We start from the raw sequence: 18,336 nt of genomic DNA, 5'->3' as shown, positions 1-18,336 counted from the left end.
ATTAAGTTTTCATACTTGCAAGACGTGGTAATCTTGAGGACAGGCAAACACTTCATCAATGAAGAAAACTAACACACAATCTGAACGTTGCTGCCCCATTGGCACAGCTGTAACTTGTTGTTAAGTGGTTTTTTTAAACATATATATGTAAACTTGATAAGTAAAAGAATCTTCAAACTCGAAACCTCTCTCTGAAAGCTCTTATGCAAAAACATCTCACTCCTAGCACCGTGAAAAGAGATTCTAGGCCTCAATTCTAATTTAAAGTGTTTCAGGATGCAACCGAAGACCTTGTAAAGCTCTTCTTCGGACAATCTAAACGATAAGCAGTCAAAATGGGGCATTAAATGAGGCTTAAGTTAACCAAAAACCTTGAACTTTGAAAACATTTCACCAGTACATTGACTAACCTAGCAGCTTCTCCTCACCATAGCTAATAGGTGAAAACTTCTGCAGAGACTAGAGGCAGCAATGGATCCGGAGATTGAACAGTCCTACCGGAGCAAACTAAGCATTGCAGAAACCATAAGGTATGATGTGGCAACTGCCAACACTAGAATCTCTGCATTCATTACCAATTTCAGAACCATCTAACCATGAAGAGGAAATTCAAGTGATCACAATTTCATGAATGGAAAACGAGAGAGGAATTTGAAGTCAGACAGATTTTACACAAATATACATATGCTTTCTGCAAAGTAATAAACCACAAACCTAAATGAAGGCATGCCAGGAAAAATATCCATGAATAAAAATATATATTAAAGAAGCAATCTTAGTATAGAATTGAAGAACAAATCCCTGCATGCCTCTGTTAAAGATTTGATCCTTCCTATTTACCATACAGACTCAGTCAAAAATCCTTTTGTCATATTATCATGCCATAACACACCAAGTTCAGGAGGAGGAAAAAAGCCTAGAAGCTATTCAAGTGGAATATGTCAACCCTTGAATCTCTTGTTTATTTGTGGAAACAAAAAAGCAATACCACTCCACTTCTATAAGAATCTCAAAACGATAAAATAAGGAAGAGTTTGCAGTGGTTTCAAAAGTATTAAGCAACTGAACTTTATCTCTATTGGAATTTCACAGCTATAAAGCTAGGAAGCCTTTGCAATGATTTCAAAAGTACTACTAAAAGGCAAAAAAGATACTTCCAAGTTGCATTCTCTTGTTTAATTGCATGTGACATTTATTTAGAAAACCCTTTCTGATAATTTGTGAAGTTCACACAAAGAGGAAAGTAAATCAAACCAATCTCTGCCAGGTGCAAACAGACAACTAAACACAATTTTCTACAAACTCTATTCTTTCCTCATACAGCCATGCAAAAACAAACAAAGAGAAAACTAAATGCTGGTTTTTGTGAGGTTGAAGCAGCACAACCTTAGTACCGAAGAGTGAAGAGACCTAAAAGTTATTCATGGGCATATGAGAAGACTTCAACCTGCCTACAGTGGGCCAGCAAATTTCTGCTGTTCCAAGTGCATGGGTTGGCAGGGTTTTAAGAGATTTCAGTAATATCACTGGAAGCTCCAAAGACATTTAAGATCCTTCAGCTTACATATCTTGTTCACTTGAATCTTCTCCTTCTTGGAATAGATAAAGAAATATGAATATGAGCCCCAAAAAACAATAATGAATATCAAGCTACCTTAAAGTAATCAGTGCACATATGATCTATCAACCAATCTTGGCCAAAATTTGGTAGAACTAAGCCCTTTATTTCTGTTCTATAAAAGACTTGACAGTTCCCATCCATCGAATAAACTCAGTTTTATCTTTGTTCTTCATATATTCATGCACAAAAATGGCAAGATCATCATCTATACCCCTTGTTTCCAAGAATTCATAGAGTGATTCCTGCAGCTCATCATCCAAATCCCTGAAAAGAACCAACAACATGCACCAAAAGAATAAACACCAACTTATATCAAACCAAAAAGTACCATAATACTCCATTTTGTGGCTGAAAACTGAGGGAAAAAAAACATCAGATTTAATGTTTTCTATTGGTTTAGTTTCTAAAAGTTAACAAACTCAACAAAGATAAGTAGTCGCATGGGATGAATAATAGAGTAGAATCTTTTTGTTGTATTTAGGAAATTTGAAGTTTTCTTTTTCTTTTTCTTTTTCCATCAATTTCTTGGCAAACAAATAGAGTATTTAAAAATAATAATAATAATAAATATCATACTTGAATTTAGGACTCATGTAGAGCTGATTAGGCCTCCCATCTTTCCCGTGCACAAGAACATTCACAATCTCTACACTCTGCGGCCATGCTGAGCACACAAACTCCAAGACATCACTGCCTTCCCCTTTAGAAATATTGACAATCAAAGTAATATGAAGCTCCACCTCTTGTCCAATGCGAATACCATCAGGGGATTTCTCAACAGGAATAGACCCATCAAACATGGTGACTTCAATTTTAATTTCTTCCTTCTCTCCAAATTTTTTCTTCAATCTAATCCACTGCTCTCCTGGTCGTTCCTCAACAACAAATGAATCGTATTCCACAACAAGCTTTGAGAAAACAATAGAATTTAAAATCAGAGGCCAAAAAATATTAACATTCATTTATTTGTTTCAATGGAAAATGCTGTCAAAATCAATAAGTTTACTGAGTATATATATTGCAAAGAGATTTTCCCAAAGCTTACTGAAGGATAAGATAACTTTCCTTAGCCCTGGGTTAGGTTTCTGAGAAATTGATTGAAAGCAAGGAAAAGCCCCATTTTCACATTTTATGTAGTCTGGTTTCCTTAAATGAAGTTTCACCTATAGCCAGATTTCTTTCTACAAGTACCCAGAAAGCAAATGAAACACAGGCTACACCTTGACAAATGAATAGAAAGAATGGATTAATATGCCCTGTTTGGTTGCCGAGAAACCAGAGGAAAACGAACCTCGTGTTTTATTTTGTTTTAGATTTCAAATAATAAAATTTCTGGCTCTAATTAGGCCCATAGGTTGGTTTCCTATGATTTTTCAACTTTATTCCCACAAAATAATAATTATTTTGCCGAGTCTTCTAGGCAAGCCAAGAGAGGGCGGAGGAAAGAGAAAAGTAGAAAGAACCTCTTTAGGAGTAAAATGCTCGAGCTCGTATTCGATTTCGCTGCGTAGAAGTCTGAGGATGTTGCCTTCGAAGGCCGATTTGCGCATTTCGGAGATGTAGCTTCGTGTAGTGAAGATGGAAATGGGGCTTTGAAGATGGAGAGGGTTAGGGTTTTTCTGAGTTACGGATTTGGAAGAAGAAATCAGTGCTCTTCGCAAGGGTCGAATTATTCGGGCCATGGCCATTGCCCAGTATTGTATAGGAGGGTTTTAGGAGGGTTTTAGAATCTCCCGTTTGTATCAAGCGTGGAACATTTCAATACTGAAATGTGAAATTCTCCCCGTCTTCCTCCCCTCCCTCCCCTACTTTTTTTTTTCCCCTTCTTTTTTTGTAAGATAAAATTAAGGTCTTGTTTGCAATAAATTTGCCTTTAGCTTTTAGGCTGAATTTAAAGTTGAAATAATTTTCGTAAAATATAAAAAGAAAAGAATATTTTAAAATTTAAATATATTTAAATTTTTTTAATTTTTTATAATAGAGATAAATAATTAAAATGAGTTTAAAAAAAATTGTATAAAAATGATTTATTAAATTTAAATCTTTTTATTTTTTCTTTCCTTTTACATTTTTTTCTATTTTCATTTTTTTTGAATTTTTCCTCAAATTTTTTAGAACCAAACATAACGTAAAAGTTTTCATTTATAACATTTTTGAGGATTTTTAAGTCTCATAAATCATCTTCTTAATATTAAAAGTAAATTAACATGTTTAAAAATATTAAAATTTAATTAAATAATATTTTATCTCCAATAAATATTTGATATTCATTTTTAACCCATTTTATTTTTATTTTATTTTTTATTACTTTCCTTTTTTCCTTTCCTGCTTTTTCTCCTATTTTTCTCTTCTTCATGGGCAACCCCCACTCCTCCTCGCTCCCCCATTTTCTTCTCCTTCCCTTTTCTTTCTTTTCTTTTTCTCTCTTCTCTCTCTCTTTTCCCCCTCCACCTTCACAGGTTCTACCACTCTTCGCAGCAGTTCCCTTCACTCTTTCATCTTAGCGTTCTTCAAACAAGGTAAAATTCTTTTCGATTTTCAGATGTTAATTTTGAGGATTTGGATTTTGCTTGTGGGCTTTGCATTTTGCATTTGGTTGATTTTGAGGTTCGAGCCTACATTTTGATTCAAGCAGAAGTGCTTGGGCCTAGTTGTATTTGTTTGATTAGAGTTTCATTTGGACCTCGTTGATTTGGGTTATTGCTTGATATTGGGCCTTATGGATTGCTACTTTGGGCTTGCTATTTGCTTTAGTTTTGTTACGGGCTGAGGCCTTTCTTTTGTTACGGGATTGACAGGAGGGCAGCTCTGGGGAAGAGAAAAACGGCTCGACAACCTTCTTTCTCAATTCATGATAGTGGTGGTTGGTTTTCAGAGATTGCATTTGTTAAGTTATTGAATTGTTGGTATTTTTATTTTATTATTAATTTATTTATTGCTTGTATACATCCTGCACAGCCTGGAATTTATTAAATAAAAAAAAATGAAATTCCTTTCTTTTATGCCTTAATAATGCGAATATTTCTTTTAATAAATCCATAAGCTTTTTGTAGACCCCCATTTGCGTGTCATTTTCTACAGCCATTTTTTTGCCAAGTGTCACAGTCCCATAGGGCCACGTGTCGCCTTGTGGTTGGTGGTCATAGAAACAGATGGTGGAATTGAGGAGCTTTGGTTTTGTGAGAGGAGCTTCAACGGAGGAGGGAAGAAGGGAGATTCTGGGGGGAGACGACTACAGACAGAGTGAGGCAGAGATCTAAAAAAGAAGAAGAAGAGGATGGTTTATTGAGTTCCTGTCGATCTTGTTGGAGGGGATCGTTCTGAGGTATGCTTTTCTTCTCCTTTTCTACTCATTCTTGGGAGATTTTTGGGGATTGCTAGTAAGTATGTTCATATATATGTTTTTTTTTATTATTATTTTTTTTTTGTGGTTCTTGCTGAAGATCAGTTTGTTCTTGTTTCATTTTCCCCATGATATATCAATAATCATGCTTTGTTTCTTGTTGGATACTCATTTGATTTCACTCACCTTCACCTGAGTCCATTGATTGATTCATAACTGAGGCTTGCATGGATTCACTCTGCTCCTATTATTTGTACTCTGTTTTTCCATTTTCCCCTGTTCCTGGTACCCGCCCATGGTGCATACCTGTTCTTTCACCCCTGCCTGAGGGAACAAAGAACTACTAAGGTCCGAATGTAAGGAGACTAAAGCCAGGATACTAGTGGGAGTGTGATTATGTATGCTCTGTTTTTGGGACCTCTTGTCTCTCTACCCGATTCTCAAATCATTTCTTAGTTTCATTATTTCTTGGGGATACTGCTTGTTTGCTCCTACTGTTGACTTCGTGGTTATGGTGGCTCGCGTGTTGGTCATTGGCTGTCAAAGATGCTAGTTGGAATTGCACAGTTTAGGCTCTACTTTATAAGGTTGGGAGTATGAATTTGGTTCTATCCTCTGAAAATCATCTGAGCCAGAGCAATATATGCCCAGCTGAAAAAGGTATCTAATGGATGCTACCACGAGGGCAAGCATTGTGGGGAATTGATTTAATAAGAATATGAGCGAGCTTTCATGTCAGTATTAGCCTGAAGTCGGATCAAAAGCTAAGTATCATGCGGCCGCCATGGATCATCTGAACCCCGAAGCTTTCTGCCAGTCCGTGTGTCTCCTTCACATGCCCACGACATCACCCGCGGTTGTAACTGCGCAAGGCATAGCCAGGATGGAGAAGCCATATTTGATGTTCTGTTTACGGATAAGGTCACCATGGAGGCTTGAACTGCTATGGCTACAAAGTGAGCAATAAGTTACTGGGTCCTAGGCAGAGGAGTAATTGAATTTGCTCTCGGGAAAAGACGTATAGAATAAGACCCAGTTCTTGATTGTTGTAGCAGCTGTCATGGCAAGCTCCAGTTATATTTCAGAATAATTTCATGGCTCCCGAGAGACTCCTCTTCAAGGTGAAGAATACCGTCATCCTGTTATGAGACCCTTACTGCACAACAAGAAGGTGTAGTGCTGCCATGCAAGTTCCTTGGGTTTGAGCTCTTCATTTTCTGGAAGGTGTGATGTTTGTCGATGTGGATGGCCTAACTGTTCACATTACATGGTATTTTGGATCTGGGCTCTGGGTCCAACTCAACTCGGTGAAGAAACTGAAGCTTCTCTTGGTAACGGGCCTCATAGCACTTCTAAGCTAGCTTACCTTCGTGAGGATTTCATTAATAAACATGACCGACGTAGTGGCTGTAGACAACCCAGCTCTGACCCACTTCCAGTACCCACTAAGCCACCTTTTTCACACCCATCCCCATACTCGTTTCTTTCTTACCCATGCATATACCCATAATCCCATGCAAGACTGTACCTATTCATACCCATTTTCTCTCTTACCATCTAATCATACCACTAAAACACCTTCTTTCTTTATATTCTCATGCCCACTGTCTACCTTTTCACATTTATCCCATATCACCCATGCCCCCATGCATTGACACACTACTCACCCATCTTTTTCCTCACCTTTCATTACATCATACCCATATTCTCGCACCACCACCCTATCTGCCCATCTTCCTATCCTACCCATATTCACATACCCCTGAACCTATCTCACTCAAACAAATCCTACCACCTTGCAGATTATTATGGGCTCTGTCTTAGTTATTGCATGGATATTACCATTTCCAGATGTCACTTCTCACAGCATGACAGGAAGATGCTCATTGGAGGATGACCTTACCTGTGGCCCGATCATTGATGACGCCGTCTTCCACCCAGTTTCACGATTCCAGCACTTCGGGTTGTTCAGGCGCGGAAGAGGAGCTCTCCCAGAAGGCTTTGTTGCTGCTGAAATTCTAGCATCTAATCTTGAAAAGACGTGGCTGAGTCTTCATATTCAGGAAACAACAGCAACTATCTTAACTACAGCCCTTACATCGAAGAAGGCGCGTGTTGGTCAGCTCTGAGGACACGGAAATGGATGCAATTGTTGAGGTTTCTTCTTGTGAGACTGCGTTCTGGGTTTTGTGTTGGCTATAAGGCGGCTGCTTTCATGAGAAACTGTTAAAGTTTGTGAGCTGTGGTTTGAAAGACTTCTTAGTTGCATCAAACCGTCGAAGTGGTTGACATGGTTGATACGTTTAAGCTTCAAAAGCAATCATTATTTGTCAAGAAGCAGTGCGTCATTTACATGAAGACATGCCTCAAATAGTTGACATCTGAGCTCATTGGAGAAGGTGGTGTTCATGCATGGTTTTGACAAAGATGGTCACCCAGTGTGTTACAATGTGTATGGGGAGTTTCATAACAAAGAATTGTACCAGAAGACGTTTTCTGATGAAGAGAAGAGGATGAAGTTCCTGAGATGGAGGATTCAGTTCTTGGAAATGAGTATCAGGAAGCTTGATTTCACCCCTGGCGGCGTCAACACTATCTTTCAGGTTAATGATCTCAAGAATTCTCCCGGACCCGGAAAATGGGAGCTTAGGCAAGCCACCAAACAGGCCCTCCAGCTGCTGCAGGACAATTACCCTGAATTCGTTGCTAAACAGGTGTTCATTAATGTTCCTTGGTGGTATCTCGCATTCTAGATGATGATCAGTCCATTCTTGACTCAGAGGACCAAGAGTAAGTTTGTATTTGCAAACCCAGCCAAATCTGCCGAAACACTTTTCAAATACATATCTCCCGAGCAAGTACCAATTTAGTATGGTGGATTGAGTGTGGACTACTGTGATTGCAACCCTGACTTCGGCATTGCTGATCCAGTCACCGAGATTACTGTGAAACCATCAACCAAGCAAACAGTGGAAATATCATTTTCTGAGCAATGCGTTATTGTATGGGAGGTCAGGGTAGTTGGGTGGGAGGTTGCCTACGGAGCTGAGTTCATTCCTGATGCTGAAGATGAGTATACCGTGGTTGTACAGAAGGCAACAAAGATAGCCCCAACTGATGATCCAGTAATGTGTAACAGTTCCAAAATCAAGCAACTCAGAGATGATTTGAAGGACATGGCCTTTGAGATGCATTCTTTGATGGAGGAACCGAAGGTTGTCAGAAAAGAGAGTCTCATTGAGAAGTTTGTGGTTGGTCTCTCTATGATATCTTACAGTTTCATACAATTGCACCTCTGGGGGACCCACTCTTGCATGGACTGCATGGCCACCTTCGGGCCACGTGTCTTTGATTGTTACTTCAACATCTTTGATTTTAAAATAATTTCCCAACTTCCAGTTTTAAAATAGTTTTCCCATTCCTAGATTTCCAAATAATTTCAAACTTTCCATCCTTCATCCTTAGTATTTTTCTTAGTTTCTAAAAATCAATTTTTCAATAAAAATTTGGCTGCCACCTTTCTTTCAGGTAAGCAATTTTCAATAACATTCATGATTTTAAAAAATGCTTTAAAATAAACAAGAATTTAATTCTGTAATTCCGAATAATGGAATTTATGGAATTAATTCATGCTAAAATAAACGGGCTTTGGTGGGGGCCCAACATATGTGATTGATTGATTAATTGATTGATTTGATTGTCATGCATGAATGATTTATTCTGCTCTATGATATGCATGTGACTATTCATTAATTGTGCACTAATCTCACTTCTTGATAGCGCATTGAAGATCGTTGCCCAGGTACACATCTGTTCTTATTCTGATCTTGCTATATGCATGTTTTGATACTTATATGTGCATGATTGATTTGAGTATTTATTGATTTCTTCATCATTGCCACACCAGCTTCATTCTATTAGTAGAGACCCGACATTAGGGACTTAGAGGGGTGCTACGGTCTTTACCGTACCTTCCCGATAAGTAACCTGACCCCCGAACCCGATCCGGTTTTTCACAGACCACCTTTTCCAAAATAAGGAGTCACACTTAGGGTTTTTCTTTCTTATTTTGTTTACCCTTTAAAAATAAAAACAAAAATAAGTGGCGATTCCAAGTCATTTTCTTAATCAATAAAAATCAATTTTTGAATAAAATAAAAAAATCGAGGTCGCCATCGAGTGGGAAACGCATTGAGCCGAAAATGCGAGGTCCACACTTTTTTTTCTTTTTAGAAAAAAAAAAAGAAAAAGAAATAAACAGTGAAACATTCCTTTCAGAAAAATAAAAATTGTTTCAAAAAATAAAATTGGAAATACTTTTTATTATAAAATTGTAAAACCTTTTTTTAATAAAACTACAAGATTTTTTGTTTGTTTTTTTTTTTTTGAAGTAAAATGGGAAAATAATTTCTTTAAATGAAGTAGAATTTTTTTTTTTGGCAAACCGAAATATTTTATTCACTTATCCTATCTTTATGTGCTTTTTTAAAAAAAATAAAAAATAAATTACAAAGTCTTTTTCTTATTCTTTATAAAAACGCCTATTCTTTTTAATAAAATTGAAGCTGATGAAATTACTTTTATAATTTTTTAATAAAAGTGAAATAATCATTTTGAATTACAAGAAATTTTAAACTTTTTTTATATACATAGTAACAAAAATCAATTTTTATTTGTTGAAACTGTTTAAATAGAAAAACAAATATTCTCATCACACGTGATTTTATCCAACCCCAACTATGTTAAGAAGTCTACAAAACCATATCATATAACTTTGACCACTATGATGACCTAAATCCAAAGGTTATGCTATCATAGTCGTTTCACATGTGAAGCCCAAAGGCTTGACATGAGAGTGACCCCACAAGTTGAATTAATTAGCAACATGCTAATTTCAAAACCTATTTGAAGTAGTAAATAAGTTTTCTAAAAGGTTTTAACTAAAAATTTGTCTTTCCATACAAAAATCTATAAATCTGTTGTAAAATAAGGACAAATACAATGCAAATCAAAGTAGTAAAGATGAAATATATCTTATTTTGATATATAATAAGGAAGAAGAAATCAGAGAAAGAGTTGAGAGAATAAAAGAAAGAGAGAGAGAATAAGAGAAAGAACTTTTCTTTCTTTTTCTCGGGATGTATATTACAGGAGACGGGAAGCCCTTTTATAGGCTTTCCAAATGGTTTCCATTAATATCCCCATTAATGAATATTAATGAAACTCATAAATAACATTAATGGTTTCCATTAATAAGTATTAATGGAAATCATAAATAATACTTAATTAACATTAATGTAGTGACATTCATTACTACAATTATAACAAAATCAAAATTATGAAAATTCTTCCAAAAGTAGTAAATATAAACCACTAAAATCCAAATAAACTATTCTCAAAACTAAACAAATAAAGGAATTTCTCGAGTGCTTCCTACCATGTCACTCCTTCATAGAAGCTCGAAAGCCTGATAAGAGGTAGATATCAAATACAATTATTTTTCAAAAATGAAATAGGGAATGTTTGTAATATGACTACAATCATACAAAACAAACTTGTATTACATGTGCTATTTTCACAAAAGCATCAAATCTAATTTCATTATAAACATACATATATTCAAAACAAAATTTTGGTTGTTAACAAAAATGCCCTCTATAGTGGGACTTATAAAAGTAGCTAGCCTCAGATGTTCCTTACATGTTGGTGGGCGAAATTAGAACTAATCTAATGATATACCATAGGTTAGTAACTATCCTATTGACTGGGTTTTTATATCATCACCATCCCCATCAAGGGTAACAAAGGTTAATATCTTTTCCCTTATTAACTGAAGTCAGATAATCAAAATACACATGTAAGGTAAAAATATAGTCAAAACAAAATAATTTCCAATTTTAGTACTCCAAACTTATCTAAAACATTTTTTAGAATTTACAAAAGTATACTTGACCATTTATAAATAAATAAATAAATAACATATTTTTATAAAATCCCCTTACCTAAGTTAGATAAACTCAAAGGAACAGAGTTATAGAAAATTCTTGTGAATCACTCGAGAGATTTAAAAGAATCCTTTAGATTAAAGTTTCGATAAATATTATTTTAAGTATATATTGATTTATTTTTTAACCCTATACCAAAATTAGATAAATTAATTCATTTAGGAAATACCAATTTCTATTACTTAGGTTGACTTAACTTGTTTTCCTAAACAATTACTCAAATTTCTTAAATTTTAGCTTAATGTTTTTCTAGCATCCATCCATCCAAATTATTTATTGAACCTTTCATTAAAATTAATTCTTCCATACCTAAAAACCACACAAAAAACACTTCTACCTACAATGCTTAAAAAATATGCCTATCATTCCTAAACAATATCTTATTATTTTTCAATCCCAAAAACACTCATGAAAATTGTTATAACCACATTGTACTATTCTCAAAGTTTCCTACAATACTCTTAAAATCTCCGTATGTAAATATCTATAATCTTCATAATTCCCACAATAACAAATCATTAGAGTGTGGGGTTTTACCATAGTCTCTAAAAATAAAAAGTATAGATCGACAAGGTATTTGCCCCAAATTCAAATTTCATCCTAGGTTAAATTTCTTCTTCTCAAATCCTTATCAAAATAACTTTAGGTATAAGATTTTTGAATCCTAGATTCATCTTAACACCAATTTATTTGTTTACATACTTTTCTATTATTTCTTTCTTTTTCTTTGTGAAACTAATATAACAATTATATTCTAAAGAGAAGGAATATATTTTGAAAAAACTCTTACCTTCTCTTGACTTTGGATCTAAAATCTTAACTTCTCTTGACCTTTGTTCTCTATAATATCTAAAATTGTATTTAGAACTTGTTTTAAGGATTTTATATTATTAATGTTAATAATAATATTTTTTTTCTAACCTACAACCCAAATTTTAAGCCCATAGGGATTTAAACCCATAGGACCGTTGGGTATTATGTCAAAATATTTATTTAATTTTTGTAAATTTTGATTGATTTGTGATCTTTTTAAATGCTTGATACGTTTTAAAATATGGTAATTTTTTAGTTTAATTGCATTATATGTATAAAGGTTTCGGAATTCACGTAGGAAAACAAAAATTTTAAATTTTAAAAATTATAATCTTATATCATAAATCATAAAAATAATTTATGAATGATAGTAATTTAAAAAATGTAATATTAAGTTAAATTTATCACTATTTTTTATACTACCAAAACATATTTCTTTTTATTTTTATATTTTGTTTTCATTTTCATTTTGATAATTTATATTTATTTAAAATATAAAGAATTTTTTAACATTACAATGTAAAACATAATTCTATGAAATAGAAATATAATTGTAATTTAATTATAGGGATTCAATATGTTGATGTTTGTCATAACTTACCTAATAATAATGTCCCACTTATGTATTTTGGATTTTTTTAATATTTAAATATCAAATATTAAAAAAATAATCAAAGGTCATTGGAGTTTTATTTTGTTTTAGCTTTTTAACAAAATATGTAATTATTTTAGTTGATTGAAATAATTATTTTCCCAAAATTTTAAACAAGTAAAAATTAGTATATATACAAAACGAAAAAGGAAACTAATTTTTTGAACATTGTGAAATGATATTGAGTGAATATAATAAGTGGCATAACTATAATTAGGATGAATGACATTATTATAAATATTTCAATAAATGAGTGTAAAAATGTGTTACAACAAAAACTCATTCGCTATTTTATCCTTGACCATGGATACCTTACAAGAAATAAGGGTAACCTAAAATAGCAAAAGAGCCAATGGAAACATTGGCATTTGACTCATCTACCTGCTAAAAGGGGGTTTTCACTTTTGACTCATTTACATGTTAAATGGAGATGAATTAGGTTAGGTTTAAATTCAACCCCAAACTATTTTAGGATAGATCAAATCGAACTAAGAGTGTGTTTGGCAATGATTCTGAGAAGTGCTTCTAGTCTTTCTAATACTTGAAAAATAAAAATTTTCAAGTGTTAAAAAGACTAGAAACACTTTCCATGAAATCAACTGGTTTCACGCTGCGCTTTGCTAGTTAGAGTTCAGAAAGCAAACTGAGCTGCTTGAGTTGAGTGCACTAGGGACTGCAAGCCAATGCTTTCTGCGACTTTCTATATTATCCAATCCAACGAAATCAACAAAGACGTTGTGTGCGCTTAGCGCCCCTTTGGTTGGAGCACTTTAGTTACGTGTTCTTCCTTCGCTGATTGAGTGCACCGCCTAGAGCTATTCTGGTTGAACTGCTTTTGCCGCTAGGGCTAGTCCACTATTGAATGATTATGAGAAATTATTATCAAACACGTTCTAAGTGTGTTTGGTAATGATTTTAGGAAGTGTTTCTAACCTTTCTAGTACTTGAAAAAATTTATCTTTTAAATATTAAAAATGCTATAAGCACTTCCTATAATCACTACCAAACATGCTCTAAGAGTTTGTTTGGTAGTGATTTTAGGAATCACTTTTAACCTTTTTAACACTTAAAAATTATCTTTTTAGCACTTAAAAATTATTTTTTAAATGTTAAAAATGCTATAAACACTTCCTGGAATCACTGTCAAATGCGCTCTAAAAGTATATTCGGTAGTGATTTTAAAAAAAGTTTTTAACATTTTTAATACTTGAAAGGAAAATATTTTCAAGTGTTATAAATGTAATAAACATTTCTTAGAATCACCGTCAAACATACTCTAAATGGGCTACCCTCTCATAAGTTTGATAACCTCTTATAAAGTGCAATCCCATATAAGTGCACTTGAAATTTGAGATGTGGGATAGGTTAGGTTAGAGAAGGTTAAAGAACTACCAAAAATGTTCTTATGATATATAGGAATGAAAATAATATAAATTAAGATAACGTGAGAATTTTATAAAATTAGAAAATAATAAGGGAAATTTGTGCTTTGGGCTTCCCATTCCAACATAATAGCATTTTCAAAACCCAACAATGGGAAATATGAGAATCAACTTTTAATATAAAAAGTATTATCATTTTTGTGTACTCTGAGTCGGTTCCATCTTTTGTGACCAAATTGTCCCTCCATTTTTTCAGCTCAGCATCCTCAACGTCATCCCAACCTTCATGTCACCCTCTCTTATTTGGAAGTTTTCTCTCATCTTTCTTCACTCCCGAAAACTCAAAATTTCTCTCATTTCAGTTCAAAAACTCAAATCCAAAACTCTAAGGCGGTGTCAAAACGCGTCTTTCGGCTCATTTAGGAGCCATGGGAGTCCAAGATAATCCAGGAAAAACGAAATGGAGCTTGAGTGGAGAGAGTAAGTACCCAAAAATCGAAACCCTAACCTCCAAATGCATCCTAGACTCGCAAATCCATGTCCAAGATAGCTCTATCAACAAGAAATAACACTAAATATCTCTCCTAGACCATTAAATCGACGAAGCCCTTGAAGAACCAGAGGAAACAATGCAAAAAATGAAGCACGAGAGACTCTTAAAGTATTGGGTCCTAACGAACCCGTGACTGTACCTTAGATACTACCTTAATAGCCCTTAGGTACGACCTTAATCTACCTTAGGTACTACCTTAACTGGCCTTAGGTACTACTTTAGTTAAACTTGGGTATTATCTGTGTGAAGCCTAAGAACTTCATTTGTGGATATTACTTATTTCATTTGTGACCTTTAGAGCATGTCATTTTGTGATTAATTAGTATGGTCAGTTGGTTCAACTTTGGTATTTTGGTGACTGTACCTTAAGTACTACCTTAATAGCCTTAAGGTACTACCTTAATCTACCTTAGGTTTACCTTAACCGACCTTAGGTACTACCATAGATAAGCTCATTCAACTGTCTAAGAGTGGGTTGGTGTCCTTTTTAGTTTTTGACATAAAATCGGTCCACTGGTTACCCCTTCCCGATCGAGGTTCGGTCGAGAATGAAGTAAGTAATATCCACAAATGAGTTCTGAGGCTTCAAATAAGTAGTACCCAAATTTTACTTAGTTAGTACCTAAGATTGGTTAAGGTAGTACCTAAGGTAGATCAAGGTGGTACTTTAGGACTATTAAGGTAGTACCTAAGGTACAGTCACCAAAATACCAAAGGTGAACCAATTGACCGCACTAATTAATCACATAATGGCGTGCTCTAAAGATCATAAATGAAGTAAATAATATCCACAAATGAAGTTCTGAGGCTTCAGATAGGTAGTGCCCAAGTTTTACTTAGGTAGTACCTAAGGTCAATTAAGGTAAATTAAGGTAGTACCTTAGGGCTATTAAGGTAGTATTTAAGTTACAATCACCAAAATACCAAAGTTGAACCAACTGACTACACTAATTAATCACAAAATGGCATGCTCTAAAGGTCACAAATGAAGTAAGTAATATCCACAAATGAAGTTCTAAGGCTTCACACAGATAATACTCAAGTTTAACTAAGGTAGTATCTAAGGCCAGTTAAGGTAGTAGGTAGTACCTAAGGTAGATTAAGGTCATACCTAAGGGCTATTAAGGTAGTACCTAAGGTACAGTCACGAGTTCGTCAGGACCCAATACTTTAAGAGTCTCTCGTGCTTCATTTTCTACACTATTTCCTCTGGTTCTTCAAGGGTTTCACCGATTTAATGGTCTAAGAGAGATGTTTAGTATTATTTCTTGTTGATAGACTTATCTTGGACACGGATTTGTGAGTCTATGATGCATTTGGTGGTTAGGGTTTTGATTTTAAGGTACTTACTCTCCCAACCCGAGCTCCATTTCGTTTTTCCTGGATTCTCTTGAACTCCCATAGCTCCTAGATGAGCTAAAAGACGTGTTTGACACCTCCTTAGAGTTTTGGATTTGGGTTTTTGAATTGAAATGAGAGAAATTTTGAGTTTTTGGGAGTGAAGAAAGATGAGAGAAAGCTTCTAAATGAGAGAGGGTGACATGAAGGTTGGAATGATGCTGAGGATGATGAGCTAGAGAAACGGAGGGGCAATTTAGGCACAGAAGATGGAATCTGCTCAAAGTGTACAAAAATGATATTACTTTTCATATTAAAAGTTGATTATCATATTTCCCATTATTGGGTTTTGAAAATGCTATTATGTTGAGATGGGAAGCCCAAAGCACAATTTTCCCAAATAATAAGATATATAACATTTAACATGTAAATAAAATTAAATAATAAAATTTTCTTTAATACTTTGAATATATCTTTAAATTTAAATATTATACATGATTTTTTAGTAAACTTGAAAATATTAATATATTTTTGTTTATCCATTTAATTTGATAATATCAACGACAAAAATGAATATTATTATGCTTTTTAATTATATATAATTTTTATAAAATTAAAATGAAAATATAAGTTATACATTTATAATGTAATACTAATATCACAGCTCAACTTTGATTGAATCATTTATCCGACTATTAAATTGTGATCTAGTAACTTTTAATCATCGAGTTTATGAAACAATAATATTAATACAAATATGCCCTTATGTTGGGTTGCTTTTACCCTGGCATGCTTTTGGAACAAAGATCAAAGCAACCAAGAGCCACTCATAAAGCTAAAGGATAATAGGTACTAGTGAAAAGACTTCAAATTTCGTCTACTTGTGCTTGTGAGGGAGCATGGGATTCCTCCTTAGAGAGACCTAGCTTTTTGGCAATTATTGAGTGGTGACCAAGAACAAATACAACTTGATAATTAGGTAAATAAATTTTAAAAATCATGATCTGTCTTTCTTAAACATGTTAAAAATTTTGTTAAGAAGTTTTATATATATAATTAATATACCTGTCTGTCAAATGGTGCAATGAAAGTAATATTGAATTACTATTTATATTCTTTGATATTTTCATGGCCAACACGTTTTACTCACTTCATATTTCATCCTGACTGATTTGGGTGATACCATTAATTTAATTTCTATGTTTTCTTAGTCATTTCGTTTGATACCATGCCTCCTGATCAACTGTTACTGTTAGAGCATTATGCATTGTTATTTATTTGTTTATAATTTTATTCATTTTCATTTTAGTATAAAATCTTTTTAGATGGTGAGTTATTATCTATTGAAGATTCGAGATTGTTGATTAATTAGTATGGTCAGTTGGTTCAACTTTAGTATTTTGGTGACTGTACCTTAGGTACTATCTTAACCGACCTTAAGTACTACCTTAGTTAAGCTCATTCAACAATCTAAGAGCGGGTTGGTGTCCTTTTTAGTTTTAAACATAAAATCGGTCTACCAGTTTCCCCTTCCCGGTCGAGGTCCGGTCGAGAATGAAGTAAGTAATATCCACAAATAAAGTTCTGAGGCTTCAAATAGGTAGTACCTAAGTTTTACTTAGTTAGTACCTAAGGTTGGTTAAAGTATTACTTAAGGTAGATCAAGGTAGTACCTTAGGGCTATTAAGGTAGTACCTAAGATACAATCACCAAAATACCAAAGGTGAACCAATTGACCACACTAATTAATCACATAATGGCATACTCTAAAGGTCATTAATGAAGTAAATAATATCCACAAATAAAGTTCTGAGGCTTCAAATAGGTAGTACCCAAGTTTTACTTAGGTAGTACCTAAGGTTGGCTAAGGTAGATTAAGGTAGTACCTTAAGGCTATTAAGTATCTAAGGTACAGTCACCAAAATACCAAAGTTGAACCAACTGACCACACTAATTAATCACAAAATAGCATGCTCTAAATGTCACAAAGGAAGTAAGTAATATCCACAAATGAAGTTCTAAGGCTTCACATAGATAATACTCAAGTTTAACTAAGGTAGCATCTAAGGCCAATTAAAGGTAGTACCTAAAGTAGATTAAAGTCGTACCTAAGGGCTATTAAAGTAGTACCTAAGGTACAGTCACGAGTTCGTCGAGACCCAATACTTTAAGAGTCTCTCGTGCTTCATTTTCTACACTGTTTCCTCTGGTTCTTTAAGGGTTTCACCGATTTAATGGTCTAAGAGAGATGTTTGGTGTTATTTCTTGCTGATAGAGCTATCTTGGACACGGATTTGTGAGTTTAGGATGCATTTGGTAGTTAGGGTTTCGATTTTTGGGTACCTACTCTCTCCACCCGAACTCCATTTCATTTTTCCCGGATTCTCTTGGACTCCCATGGCTCCTAGATGAGCTGAAAGACACGTTTTGACACCTCCTTGGAGTTTTGGATTTGGGTTTTTGAAATGAAATGAGAGAAATTGTGAGTTTTTAGGAGTGAAGAAAGATAAGAGAAAGCTTCCAAATGAGAGAGTGTGACATGGAGGTTGGGATGATGCCGAGGATGTTGAGTTGAAGAAACGGAGGGGCAATTTGGGCACAGAAGATGGAGTCGACTCAAAGTGCACAA

The 18,336-nt window shown here is 34.3% G+C and overlaps 1 protein-coding gene and 1 pseudogene across 1 annotated transcript; one reads left to right on the top strand and one right to left on the bottom strand.

Moving 5' to 3' along the window:
• Positions 1 to 1,282: 1,282 nt before the first annotated feature.
• On the bottom strand, positions 1,283 to 4,575 carry LOC100266231 (uncharacterized protein At2g39795, mitochondrial). The gene is made up of 4 exons (XM_002273982.5): positions 3,900 to 4,575; positions 3,085 to 3,492; positions 2,198 to 2,529; positions 1,283 to 1,885 (listed from the first exon to the last, which is right to left on the bottom strand). The coding sequence occupies exons 2-4, from the start codon at positions 3,307 to 3,309 to the stop codon at positions 1,723 to 1,725; spliced, it is 720 nt and encodes a 239-aa protein (XP_002274018.1). The 5' UTR covers positions 3,310 to 3,492; positions 3,900 to 4,575; the 3' UTR covers positions 1,283 to 1,722.
• A 2,767-nt stretch (positions 4,576 to 7,342) lies between these two features.
• On the top strand, positions 7,343 to 8,470 carry LOC100244022 (patellin-3-like; annotated as a pseudogene).
• Positions 8,471 to 18,336: the final 9,866 nt, after the last annotated feature.

The sequence above is a fragment of the Vitis vinifera genome, chromosome 9, assembly GCF_030704535.1.
Source record: "Vitis vinifera cultivar Pinot Noir 40024 chromosome 9, ASM3070453v1".
Classification (NCBI taxonomy): Eukaryota; Viridiplantae; Streptophyta; class Magnoliopsida; order Vitales; family Vitaceae; genus Vitis; species Vitis vinifera.
Note: the sequence above shows the minus strand (reverse complement) of the source record. Positions and strands in the feature narration are given on the sequence as shown.

Coding starts and splice junctions, on each gene's coding strand:
- LOC100266231 (XM_002273982.5), bottom strand. CDS start 3,309: ATGGCCATGGCCCGAATAATTCGACCCTTGCGAAGAGCACTGATTTCT. Junction 2,530..3,084: donor AGCATTTTACTCCTAAAGAG/GTTCTTTCTACT, acceptor GTTTTCTCAAAG/CTTGTTGTGGAATACGATTC. Junction 1,886..2,197: donor TACATGAGTCCTAAATTCAA/GTATGATATTTA, acceptor GGTTCTTTTCAG/GGATTTGGATGATGAGCTGC.